Source organism: Grammomys surdaster, unplaced genomic scaffold (genome assembly GCF_004785775.1).
Source record: "Grammomys surdaster isolate TR1022 unplaced genomic scaffold, NIH_TR_1.0 339, whole genome shotgun sequence".
Taxonomy (NCBI): Eukaryota; Metazoa; Chordata; class Mammalia; order Rodentia; family Muridae; genus Grammomys; species Grammomys surdaster.
In genome coordinates this window covers 908,427-921,567 of record NW_021604758.1, presented here as the reverse complement: position 1 = coordinate 921,567, position 13,141 = coordinate 908,427, and the positions used below count along the sequence as shown (strand labels likewise).

General features: G+C 53.3%; 2 protein-coding genes across 4 annotated transcripts; both read left to right on the top strand.

Moving 5' to 3' along the window:
• The first annotated feature begins 1,837 nt into the window (after positions 1 to 1,837).
• Positions 1,838 to 4,774, top strand: Apoe (apolipoprotein E). Its single transcript, XM_028778706.1, has 4 exons — positions 1,838 to 2,010; positions 2,790 to 2,855; positions 3,378 to 3,546; positions 3,942 to 4,774. The coding sequence occupies exons 2-4, from the start codon at positions 2,813 to 2,815 to the stop codon at positions 4,660 to 4,662; spliced, it is 933 nt and encodes a 310-aa protein (XP_028634539.1). The 5' UTR covers positions 1,838 to 2,010; positions 2,790 to 2,812; the 3' UTR covers positions 4,663 to 4,774.
• A 697-nt stretch (positions 4,775 to 5,471) lies between these two features.
• Positions 5,472 to 11,722, top strand: Apoc1 (apolipoprotein C1). Of its 3 annotated transcripts, none has more exons than XM_028778678.1 (5): positions 5,472 to 5,486; positions 8,566 to 8,610; positions 8,726 to 8,801; positions 9,163 to 9,310; positions 11,563 to 11,722. In XM_028778678.1, the coding sequence occupies exons 3-5, from the start codon at positions 8,744 to 8,746 to the stop codon at positions 11,621 to 11,623; spliced, it is 267 nt and encodes an 88-aa protein (XP_028634511.1). In that variant the 5' UTR covers positions 5,472 to 5,486; positions 8,566 to 8,610; positions 8,726 to 8,743; the 3' UTR covers positions 11,624 to 11,722. The 3 variants fall into 3 exon arrangements, with proteins under 3 accessions (XP_028634511.1, XP_028634512.1, XP_028634510.1); XM_028778679.1 differs by lacking the exon at positions 5,472 to 5,486 and adding an exon at positions 7,429 to 7,443; XM_028778677.1 differs by lacking the exon at positions 5,472 to 5,486 and adding an exon at positions 8,210 to 8,224.
• Positions 11,723 to 13,141: the final 1,419 nt, after the last annotated feature.

Below are 13,141 nucleotides of genomic sequence, written 5' to 3'. Positions count from 1 at the left end.
TAGGATCTGGGAGGCCTTGGTTTTCTCCAGTTGTTGACGTGGTGGCCAGCAGGCGGCGCTGGAGGGCAGAGCGCAGCAGCGCCGAGCGTTTTAGAGACCGCTTGGCCAGGCGTGGTCACACCCTCTGCTCTTGGGACTTACGCTCTCGGAACATCATAGGCCTGGCCTCAGCAGGAGGGTGGCTCCAGGTCACTCGCCCCTGTGCAGACTGGCCCCAAGAGCTGGCAGAGGACTTTGTCTCTGCAAACAGGGTGGGGGCAGGGAGATGGAGCTTAGGAGCCTCCCTGTCCCAAAAAGGGCTGAGGTGATAGCCTGAGCTGACTTTCTTCCAGTGGGAAGGTCAGAGGTCTCGGAAACTTCAGGAAGAAACCAAGTTCCTGGATGTTCAGCACAATAAGGAAAGTAACTCGGGGGAGGAAGGGGCCCTAGGACCTTCCCAGGCTGAAACAGGAAATGTGAAGTTTTGTTTTGTTTTTTTAATTCTGTTGAAGATGTAACTCTGGGCCTCACGTGTCAGGCAGGTGCCAGGTTACTAAAGTGCTTTTCCATGGGGCTGCATTCCAGCCCCTGCTCTGATGTGTGTGAACGGCCTCAGATTGGGCCCTGCATTCTCATCTCCTCGTGGCACCCCACGGGAAGAAAAGACTCAAGATGAACTGCTCAGTGTCCCTCCAGACAGCCACACTGAAACCCTTCCCACTGCCTGGTCTGGAGATGGGAGATGGCCCTTAGTAACCCATGAAAACCATCTCCCCACACCCACTCCTTGCCCGTGTTTGCTGAAACTAACAGGCCCGGGCCTGGCTAGGCACCCTTACCCTTGGACCAGGTGTTCTTCCTCTTCCCATCCTGCAGAATCATGTGCTGTCAAGTCTTGTTATGTGGCTCCTCTCCTACTGCCACCCCCTGATGAACAGCTGGGACAGGAAACCCTGAGCAGGCAGTGCTGCGAGCCCTTTGCCCTGACAGCCCTGGTTCAGTGGCTTTCCCACTTTTTAACCTGGGCTCTGTTCTATTACCTGAGCTCAGGGGATCCTCCTGCCTCAGTTTGCAAATGGCTAGGACTATAGGTACATGTTCCTATAAGTAACTTCTTCTGGCTTGTCTTTTTTTTTTTTTTCTTTAAATATGTGCATTGGTGTTTTGCCTGCATGTGTGTCTGTGGGTGCTGCGATTTGAACCTGGGTCCTGTGGAAATGCAGTCAGTGCACTTAACTTCTGAGCCATCCATCTCTCCAGCCCGAGCTCTTCTGCTTTTATGAGGAAAAAAAAAACGCTTGAAAAAGACATGCACATGCAGAGAGGTGTACACCTGCAATCCCAGCATGCTTCAGCAGAGGGAGAAGGAAGGACCTTTGTGGTTTTGAGGGCAGCCTGAGAATTCTATCTCAAAACAACTTTAAAAATGTGCTCGGTAGGGGTGGGGGTAGCCCCTCCTCTCAAGGTTACACATCTGGCAACCGCCAGAAACTGGACGTTAGCATCAAAGCTTGGCTTAATGTATGGCTTCAAATCTATTGGGAGCCACTACTGAACAGCTCCTGAAGGAACTGGAGCACGCCCCAGCCCCGAGATGGGGAGAGCTCACCTGTGGCCGAGGAATCAACGAGGGGCCAGGGTTAAAACTCAGGCTTCACCCCAGAAGCTAAGCCTCTTAACGGCCTCCCACCCATTTCCATTTAAGCCGCCAGCCCTTTGCCTTACAATGCACCAGACCCCACGGGGGAAAGAGAAGCGGTACTCTGTGCCCCAGCACCAAGGCCTGGATTCTTCAATGAGGTGTCAGCTCCCTTTGGGGGGCGGGGGGTCACAAGGCTTCCAAACTCCACCTCTTTCCTCTGCCCTGCTGTGAAGGGGGAGAAAACAACCCGCCTCGTGACAGGGGGCTGGCCCAGCCCGCCCTAGCCCTGAGGAGGGGGCGGGGCAGGGGGAGTCCTATAATTGGACAGGTCTGGGATCCGGTCCCCTGCTCAGACCCCGGAGGCTAAGGACTTGTTTCGGAAGGAGCTGGTAAGACAAGCTGGGCTGGGGATTCACCCAGGGGCTTGGTAAAATGTGGGCTTGGGACCTTGAGAGATTCCCCTGGAGTCCAGGGAACAGGCACAAGAATTGGAAAGCAGGAAACACGATAGAAGACTTGGAGGACAAACTAAGGACGTGAGGTAACTAGCCTTTGTCAGAGTCAGAACAGATGGAGGAGATGGAGGAACACCTCCAGGAGTAGGGAACTGTCGGTGCACGGCTTACCTGCTCAGCTAGATGGGACCATCCTATAGCGAAAGAACCCGGGATGAGCCTTAGGCTGCGTTTATATAAATACCTACTGATTTCCATCACAGTCCTCAAGTAACCCGGGCTGTTTTCAAACTGACGATCCTCATGCCTAAGCGTCCGAAGTTCTGGGGTTGTGGGAGGGTACCACCTCGAGGGGATGGAGGACGGACGATTAGAAACCTTGTTAAATTAGCACAAAATGGAAAGCAGACCTTGGCTGGGAAGGTAGAAGGAGGAATGTAAGCTGGACCACCCGCTGTCCCTCTGTGAAGTGGAATTTGAACCCTTGGAGAGGGAGCTGGAATTTTTGGCGGTGGATCCACCCCGGGGTGCCGAGATAGCGAACACGGGAGGGGGAAGATGAATAGACCTTTGGGAAGAACGGGTGTTCTGTTTTGGAGATGTTTGTGATGACTCACAGATCTGAGAAGGGTGATAAGGTGGGGCTCTCTGGGTGGCCAGAGTGCCCCCACCCCACCCCCTGGTGTTCAAAGACATTTTTTTTTCCTCCACAGACTGGCCAAGCACAATTGGGAAGATGAAGGCTCTGTGGGCCGTTCTGTTGGCCACATTGCTGACAGGTATGGTGGCTGTCTGTGCTCCTCTCTGGAGTCTGTTCTAGCCCCAGCCCTCTTCTGCTGACAGCCTGGGGCTGGGACAGTTCCAAGACCTCTGAGATTCAACAGCCCTGAGCAGCTGTTTTACATATACTCTTTAGGCCTGACTTCTGTCTATGAGAGGACTGGTGGTTCAGTGGGTAAAAGTGCTTGTCCTAAAGCTTGAAGACTTATCTCTGAGACCAACACAGTGGAAGGAGAGCGCCAGTTCCCTCCAGTTGTCCTCTGACCTCCAAGGGTTACACACACACACACAAATAAAAAAGTTGAAATGTGTACTTTCTTAGTTGCTTTTAAAAGGGAGGTATATATTTTCTAATTCCATACCTGCCTAGTCTCAGCTCTGTACTATGTAGGATACAAGACAAGGCATGTTTGTAAGTATCTAAACCGACCCCATGGCCTCCAGACCTCCACTGTTGCTTCAAAGAGACCCAAGGGCGCTCATTCTAGGTCCTGATCCAGCCTTAAACTTACTCTCCACAGGATGCCTGTCCGAGGGAGAGCCGGAGGTGACAGAGCAGCTTTCATGGCAAAGCGACCAACCCTGGGAGCAGGCCCTGAACCGCTTCTGGGATTACCTGCGCTGGGTGCAGACGCTGTCTGACCAGGTCCAGGAAGAGCTGCAGAACTCCCAAGTCACACAGGAACTGACGTGAGTGCCCAGCCCGTACACCCTCGGCACCCGCTGAATATCCAGATCCGGGGTCTCCTCCTGTCTGAGCACCTACCCCCTTCTTGTTTCCTTTCTCGATTAGTGTTTAGGCCAGGTTGACCATGAACTCTGAATCCTGCCTTCTTTAGCTTTCTGGATGCTGGGATGACCAGGCATTTATTTACGATTGGCTTTTAGCTTTTTAAGACAGGATCCCAATCTGTAACTCAAGCTGGCTTCGACGGCTCAGCCATTCCCCTGCCTCAACTTCTCAACTTTTGGGAATACAAACCGAGTACCACCAAACCTTGCTCTGTGGTTTCCCTCCCACCCTAGTTTCTGGCCCTTCTGTCTCTGCCTTCATCTCCTTCCTGTGTTTTCCTCTGGGCCTGCAGGGTACTGATGGAGGACACTATGACGGAAGTAAAGGCTTACAAAAAGGAGCTGGAGGAACAGCTGGGCCCAGTGGCAGAGGAGACACGGGCCAGGCTGGCCAAAGAGGTGCAGGCGGCACAGGCCCGACTCGGAGCGGACATGGAAGATCTACGCAACCGACTTGCGCAGTACCGCAACGAAGTGCACACCATGCTGGGCCAAAGTACAGAGGAGCTGCGGTCGCGCCTCTCCTCACACCTGCGCAAGATGCGCAAGCGCTTGATGCGGGATGCAGAGGATCTGCAGAAGCGCCTGGCGGTGTACAAAGCCGGGGCACGCGAGGGCGCCGAGCGCGGTGTGAGTGCCATCCGTGAGCGCCTGGGGCCACTGGTGGAGCAGGGTCGCCAGCGCACAGCCAACCTGGGTGCTGGGGTCGCGCAGCCCCTGCGCGATCGCGCCCAGGCTTTGGGTGACCGCCTCCGAGGACGGCTGGAGGAAGTGGGCAACCAGGCCCGTGACCGCCTAGAGGAGATGCGTGAGCACATGGAGGAGGTGCGCTCCAAGATGGAGGAACAGACCCAGCAGATACGCCTGCAGGCCGAGATCTTCCAGGCCCGCCTCAAGGGCTGGTTCGAGCCGCTAGTGGAAGACATGCAACGCCAGTTGGCAAACCTGGTGGAGAAGATCCAGGCCTCCACCAACTCCGTCCTCTCCACCTCAGTGCCCCAGGAGAATCAATAAGTATCCCTCTCCTACCCCCTGCGGCAACATCTATGACCAGCCAGGTGGCCCTGTCCCAAGCATCACTCTGGCCCTCTGGTGGCCCTTGCTTAATAAAGATTCTCCAAGCACATGCTAAGTCTCTGTGAATGATTGCACACAGCTTCAGTCTTAGTTTATTGTTTCTGCCTTACATAGCACACATTCCATGGCCGTGTCCCTGTCTGTAGAAGGAGGCCGTGGGCTTTATTTCAACTCTAATTTGGTCTGTTCTGTTTTATTTTGGTTTTGCAGCAGTAGAGATTAAGCCTAGGACCTAATAACATGAAAGGACAAGTGCTCTCTCTACCACTGAGCCACGCCCACGGCCCCTCACTGGGGGATTCTACCACTGAACCCCGCCCACAGCCCCTCACTGGGGGGTTCTAGGCGGGGCTCTACCACTGAGCCACGCCCCCAGCCCCTCACTGGGGGATTCTAGGCAGGGGTTACCACTGAGCCACGCCCCCAGTCCCTTACTGGGGGATTCTAGGCAGGGACTCTACCACTGAGCCACGCCCCCAGCCCCTCAATGGGGGATTCTACTACTGAGATACGCCCCCAGCCCCTCAGTGGGGAAATTCTACTCAGGTGCTCTACCGCTGAGCCACGCTCACAACCTCTGGGGGATTCTAGGCAGAATTAGGATATAGCTAAACAGATTCTCTTCTATTTAGCCATATCCATCCTTCTTTTTAGTCTGAAATAGGATCTCAACTGATTTTCCTTGCACTCCCTCTAGCCTAGTTTGGCCTTGAATATTTGAATCTTTGTCTTCAAATCAATCTCTACAGGAACTGAGAAAGGTGTGTACGTACCGCTTTATGTCTGTCGGCTGCGCTCCTTTTCCCTCCCAACTTAAACACCGGCTCCACTGCTATCCCGTGAATCGTGAATCAACATGTAAGAGACCAGAGTCGCCATGCGGTGTTTACTTTTCTCCTTGCCTTCTCCCTCCTCTGCTCTAGTCTTATCTGATACCCACTCCTTTCTTTGTCTCTCCTCTGTTCCCTTCTAGGCTTTCCTTTCTGGCTTCCTGTTTTCCTAATCCTCTGTTATCTCACCCTCCCGCAGATTCTTTTGCTCTGGGCCTTTCTCCCTTACTCTCTGACGTTAGCTGGGTCTTTACTCCCTCCGAGTCATGGGGAGTCAGCCCCATTCTTTCTCCCCTGCCTGTGCTGTGCTCTTTTTGACTTTCCCAGCAAGTGTATGGGGAGTGAGTTCAGGCTGGGGACACAAAACCATTCTCCCCATGTCCTGGCACTCAAAGGGGTCATGGTAGAAGCTGGAGAGCCCCTGGCTGGCTTCCCCTCCCACCCCCTCAGTTCTCAGAGACCCAGCAGGGTTCCCACTAACAGGGGCAGGCTAGGGCTTGAGCTGTGTCTTGGGTCAGGCCAAGACTTAAGAACTCAACTGCCTCTAGCACACTCTGAGCAGGCAGCTTTTTCTGGCACCAAGCTCAGCATTATCTGAAGGCAGGCACCACTCCTGCAGATGATTCATCGGGCCCAGTGAGAAGATGGGTCAGTGGGCTGAGTGACAGGGCCCTAGACAACCATACTTCATGCCCAGGGGCTAGGAACACATTCCCAGAGCCTTATTACCCTAAAATATCAAGATGAGGAGAGAGCAGAGAGGGCGTGTCTCCCTCTGAAGACCTGAAAACTATTGCTATGTTATTTGAGCCACGCTGGCTTTGAACTCTGAACCTTCCTGCCTCATCCCCAAAGGCTGGAATTACAGATTCCTGCCACCAGGCCTAGCTGAGAGCTCAATTTTGAATTCTACAGAAGAGATTTTGCTTTCGTTGGTACCCACAGCTACTCTCTTGCCGACTCACTGTAGAGTTAAGGATGATTTTTCAACCCCTGGTCTTCCTGCCTCTGAGTCCTCAGTGCTGGGTAGACAATGTGTGATCCTAACACCCAATTTTATGTGGTGCTAGACAGATAGCATCCAGGGTTTCCTGCACGCTAGGTGAGTAATCAACCACCTGAGCCACATCCTCTTAAACCCTTTGTTGGTGGTGGTTTTTAATCCAGAACTCATGGTGCCCAGGCTGGGCTCAATCTCACTATATAACCAAGACCTGGTCTTCCTGCCTCTACCTAAGAAGTGGTGGCGGGATACAGGGGTGTACAACCAAGAACAGAGCCTTACTTCTAAACAGAGGAGGAGCTCCAACTCCCCGTGGGCATGACCCAGAGGTGGGGCAGGGACCACGTAAAGATATTAGAGAGCCAGGATTGTGAAGGGAGCCGTGGAGTACTGGGCTGATCCTACTAAACATCGGAGAGTCAGCCGGGCGGTGGTGGCGCACGCCTTTAATCCGAGTACTTGGGAGGCAGAGGCAGGCAGATTTCTGAGTTCGAGGCCAGCCTGGTCTACAGAGTGAGTTCCAGGACAGCCAGGACTACACAGAGAAACCCTGTCTTGAAAAACAAAACAAAAACAAAAACAAAAATCAGACAGTCATCAGGGAGTGTAAGAGCCGGGCGATGAATGGTGGACACCTTTAATCCCAGCACTCAGGAAGCAGAGGCAGGGGGACCTTTGAGTTCAAGGCCAGCCTGATCTACAGAGTGAGTTCCAGGACAGCCACGGTTACGCAGGGGAACCCTGTCTTGACAAAACAAGAAGAAGAAAAAAAAAATCAGAGTTGAACGGCTAGTAGTTTAATGACCTTTGCTTCCCTTACGCCTACCTGTGGCACAGGAAGCCCTTGTTGCTAAGAGGAGGATGAACTTGGAAGCACCGGGCAGAGTAAGGGGGAAATCTGTTACATTATTCAGATGGGTGCTTGAGGACTGAGCAGGTCTCCTTTCAAGAAGCAAGGGGGTCAAGCCTGGCACCCACAGGGACTGGAAGCGGTTGAGTTGGCCCCAGAGATGTTGCAACCCAGCCAGGGTCGAGTCTGTTCCACCCCTTTCACAACCATCCCCCCTGCTGTCCCCCCCCCCAGCTGACACGTGGGTAGCAGGGGCACCAGGCCAGCCAACCTAGAGTCTGGGCCCCTTAGCCACCAGCTGCCAGGGAGTCACTGGCGGTCAATGACATCTCTTGGGGGGAGGGAAGGGCCTTGGACTCTAGCCTGAGGGAAAGGATGAAGTGGAGGGAGGGGGCAGGGAGGCAGGCTTGGGACCTGGGGGGAGGGGGACCTGGAGGTCCAGAAAGAGCTAATAGTGTGGGGGGGGGGGGGCGGGCAGGGAATAGAGGCTGTGCCAGTTGGGGGTCACTGTGTTGCTTTGCAAGCTGAGAGGCTCTGCAGTTTTGACTAGCTGAAGAGGCAACTCCTAAGAAGGGAAATGAGGGGGTGTCAAGACCCCAGAGAGCATCAAGGGAGGTCTGAGGGTGTCTAGATGCAAAGGCATCGGAGGTGAAGGGAACCAGGGCACAGCATCCCGGACAGTGTGTGAGCTGAGGCTTGTGGCCAAGGAGAGGGTAGAGCAGAGCTAACCTGAGGATGCAGTGGGAGCCAGGGGTGAGATTGGGGGATGGGGGTAGTTGTTTGTAAGACCTAAGGTGGGACAGCCTCGGAGAGAGGGTGAGTAGGCCAAGCAGCCAAGGCTGGGTGAAGATCAAGGAAATTTGGGAGTGAGGGTGCTAACCAGGCCTTAGGCCTAAATAAAATGCCTAGATGTGGGTTCTGGCTCCCAGTATCCACCAGTATGGCAGAAGAGGATGGGCTGGTTGTGTTGGTGCATACCTGTAGTCTCAGCACTCACTAGAGAGGCAGAGGCAGGAGGATCACAAGTTCCAGGCCAGCCAAAAAAATCCTATGTTAAAAAAAAAAAAAAGAGGTGGGCACAGAGACAAGGGGGAGGCTCAGGGGGAGGGCGACCAGCCTGCTCCGCCCCCTCCCCAACCGGTTAAACCTCTGTGCAGGATCCTCCCACCCCTGCGGGCTTCCTGAGAGATCCTTAGATCCAGGTTAGTGCGTGGGAAAATGTTCCTCACTTCCTACAGATAGGGATGGGGTGGTGGGATCGTGGTGGACGGTGGTGGACACTAGTGATGCCCCCCCTACCCGCGCATCTGCCTCCAGGGTGTCCCTCCAGCCAGGATGAGGCTCTTCATCGCACTTCCTGTCCTGATTGTGGTCGTAGCCATGGCTTTGGAAGGTAAGAAGAGGCTTGGAAGTGTGAAACTGGTCTTGGGCCTGCGGCCCAGGCTTAGAGGACCCTTGAGGGAGAGCTCTGAGGTCCCTTTTCTGTGTCACCATTCCACTACCGCCCTCCGATCGTCCCCCACCCCACCTGCCAGGTGGTGCCGTATTTTTCGGTCCCGTTGGGTGCTGCAGGAGGCAAGTCTGTCCAGAAAAGACCTAGTAACCAATGACCTAAGATACCACCCTTTGGGATTGGCTAATCTTCCTAGATGGGGCGGGGCATAAAAAAACAAGGAGGTGGGCAGTGCAGTGAAAACAGGCTTCCAGTACCCTCCCCCATGCTAACGGGTTTGCTTGCGACCCTCTCGCTGCAGGCCCAGCCCCCGCCCAGGCGGCCCCTGATTTGTCCAGCACATTGGAGCGCTTACCGGATAAACTGAAGGAGTTTGGTAGCACTTTGGAAGACAAGGCCCGGGAAGCCATTGACCATATCAAACAGAAGGAAATTCTGACTAAGACCCGGTTAGGACCCTTCAGGGCGGGTGGGGTGTGCTCGTGTACGTGCGTGTGTGTGTGTGTGTGTGTGTGTGTGTGTGTGTGTGTGTGTGTAAGTGTGTGTAAGTAAAAGCCCTGGCGGACAGTCCCACACTGACACAATGGGGAAACAGCACCAGAGTAACTGATGTTTTCCCTGAAGTCAGAGAACTGGATCTCAAGGTGCTTGGAGTGTGGGGACCGGCCGTGTAACTCCCAGCCATCTGTTAGAGATGTTTCCAGGTGGTAGTGAAGAGCCAAGCTTGGCAGCTAACTAGTTAGGATAGACCCTGACCCCTCCCTGTGCAGTCTTGAGACAGTACATGACCTTGAGTCTTTGGGACAGAGAAAGAATGTTGGAGAATTGAGGCAGGGTCACAGCGGGAGCTCTGCAGGCCCAGGCTCTGCAGTTTAGACTGGCCGAAGAGATATTAGAGCATGCTGGGTTATGATCCCAGCAACTAGCCAGGCTGTGGTGGCACACACCGTTAATCCCAGCATTCGTGAGGCAGAGACAGGCAGATCTCTTTGAGGCCAGCCTGGTCTATAGAGCTAGTTCTAGGAAAGCCAGGGCTACACAGAGAAACCCTGTCTCAACTGCCCACCCCACCCCACCCCTCAAAAAAGGCCTCAGCAAAATGAGAGGCTAAGAAACAGAAATAGGAGTTTGAGACTAGCCTTGGTTACAGGCAAGGCTCTGCGTCAAAATGAAAACAGCAACAACAACAACAAAAAAAAGGAGGTGAAGACACCCTGAGGGACACCTGGTCTGTTGTCAACAAGTTGGTTAGCCAACTTGGCAAGTAGACAAATCTTTTAAAGTGAGTTCTGAGTTTGATTACAAATATCCCGCCAGGCCTAAACTTGGCCTGGAAGTTTCCTCTAGAGGGAAAGTGCAAAGGCCCTGGGGCGGGAAATCTGTAGATAAGAGATCTTGGCCTTCTAAACAAGGGTAGAACTTGGGCCAAGGACAGAGGCCAGAATGAGTGGTGACAGCTTGGGCAAGCACAGGCTAGAGAAAGGGTGGGCGGGAAGCAAGAGTTGGCAAGGCTTGCGGGGTGTAGCTGCACATGTTTTTAATCCCAGCGAAAAATAAAAACAAACAAGATTTAAAAAAAAAAAACTAAGAAAAAAACAACTAAAAAAAAAAAAAAGAGAGACCGAGGGAAGATCATTCAGCGCTTAAATGCCTATGAGGATCTGAAGTTGATACCCAGAATCCACATCTTAGGAGAGTCAGTCATGGGGTTGTTAAGAGCACTTGCTGTTGCAGAGGACCCGGGGTCTGTCCCCACCCCCACACACAGCTCATGGCAGCCTGTAACTCCAGCTCGAAGGGATCCAGGCCCCTCTCCTGGATCCGCAGGCAGCAGGCACTGAGCACAGATACATGAACAAAATAAAGCTGTAAGGAAATAATGTATAAATAAATGTATAAATGCCAGGTGGTGATGGCATACACCTTTAACCCCAGCTCTCAGAGCCAGAGGCAGGTGGATCTCGGTGTTCCAGGATACAGAGCTAGTTAGAGGGTAGCCAGGGCTATGCAAAGAAACCCTGTCTCGAAAAACCAATAATGATAATTGTGAGTGAAGTATGGTTCAGCAAGCTTTTAACCCCACTAATGGGAAGGACAGCCGGGACCCTGGGGTCAGCTGAAGAGGAAGGAGAGCTAGATGGAACCCTGGCAGCCAGCTGCTAGGCTAGGAGCCTAGATCAGGGAGATGCCTGAGGAAGACCGGAGGTTGTCCTTCGTCGTCTGTGGTCACCTGCTAGCCGCCTCTCACACAGTGGCTGGCTTTGAAAGCCAAGATGAAGTTCTTGGAGTTTTGGCTTCACGATGCTCCAGTCTGGGCTGGGGAAGTGGCTCAGTGGGTAGAAGTGCTTGCCTTGTGTGTGCAAAGCCCATGGTTTGGCCCCCAGCACCACATAAAACACCAGCATCTGGGAGGTGCAGGCAGGGGGACTGGAAAGTCAAGGTCATCACCCTTAGCCACATATCAGAGTTGAGGCTAGCCTGGGCTACAAGAGACCCTGTCCCAAAACACCCACACAAATTCTCTGGTCTCTGTGAGGGAACCGAGGCCGAGACACTGACCCCCCATAACCCAGGGTTTTCATCCCACAGACAGGATGAGAGGCGCTAAGGAAAGGGACGATGGGAAGGGAGCGGAGAGCAGAGCTCTGGGTCCCTCGGAGGGTACGGTAAGCACTGACCCTGCCCGCATCTCTCTCCAAAGGACCTGGTTTTCAGAGACATTCAGCAAAGTGAAGGAGAAATTAAAAACCACATTTGCCTGAGCGCCTGGCGAGCCACCACTAAGCATCAAGGACGTCCACGTGAAGTTCCAGGTCCCTCTTTATCACACACCAATAAAAAAAAACCTGTAGAAAACAAAAGCTCCTTGAAGTGCTCTGGACTGGGTGGGATCTGAGGGATAATGCGGAGACCGAGTCCCTTTGCTGCTTGTTTGTTTCTGTGTTTTTATGTGTGGGGGTGTGTTGCCTGCATGTTTTTCTGTGCACCACGTGTGTGCAGTACCCACAGAAGCCAGAAGGGGGCGTGACTTCTGAAACTGGCAAAGGTTGTGAGCTGCCATGTGGGTGCTGGGAATGGAACCTGGGTCTCCTGGAAGAAAAGCCAATGCTCTTAACTGGTGAGTCACCTCTCCAGCGCCCCACTCCTATCTCCATACTTTGCACGTTATGGTTCCCCAAAGAATCTTCTTGAGAACCCTATTCACATCCTAAAAGCATTGAGGCTAAGAGAAGGAAAGTTGCTGGTGCAAGGCACACAGTCAGACAGCAGGGACTGGGTTGAAGGCATAGCCTGGCATGATGGCTGGTTTTTACTCTCCTGCTTTTATGTGATCCAGATGAGGCTGGTTTTGATCTATCTATGCACAGAGTAGGCACTCATTAAACTGCAAGTGGATAGTGCAGAAGATTAGGAAACAGAGTGGAAGGGACGGGCGTAGGAGGGAACCAGAAAGACAGTACTCATCTGTAGATCACCATGTCCCCTTCTCCAGGAAGTCCTCCCAGACCGGCTTCTCCACTGGGGTTTTGCCAACTCTCACTGTTTACCTTCTTGGAACTGTTACCATGAGCCCCCAGATAGCGGGGCCAAGATTGTTGTCACCAGTGGGTCTACAGCCATGGCCCGGGTTCAGATGACCATGGTCCCAGTGTTGAATAATATTTGCTCAAAGCAATGATTGCTTAATTTAAACACATCAGATGTTTTGGCTTTGGGGTGATTTGTTTTGTTGTTTGCTTTGGTTTTTTGAGGAGGGGTTTCAGTCATTGGCTCTGGATGGCTTTATAGACCAGGCAAGCCTCATGACAGAGCATCGTGCCTCAGCCTTCTCAGCCTCCAGAGTGTTGTGGCTGTAGGTATGCACCACCATGCTGGGCCTAGTTGTCTTTTCTTTTCGATAGTGATTAGTTATTAAGACATGGCCTGGCTGACCTAGAACTCCCTGTAAATGAGGCTGCTCTGTACCATCTACCTCTGCCTCCTGAGTGCTAGGACTAAAGGAGTTTGCCAACACTACCTGGCACCAGGCCTGCCTTAACACAAAAACCAGGGCCTGACACATGCTAGGCAAATACTCTACCACTGAGCCACGCCCCCAGCCCCTCACTGGGGGATTCTAGGCAGGGGCTCTACCACTGAGCCACGCCCCCAGCCCCTCACTGGGGGATTCTAGGCAGGGGCTCTACCACTGAGCCACGCCCCCCGCCCCTCACTGGGGGATTCTAGGCAGGGGCTCTACCACTGAGCCACGCCCCCAGCCCCTCACTGGGGGATTCTAG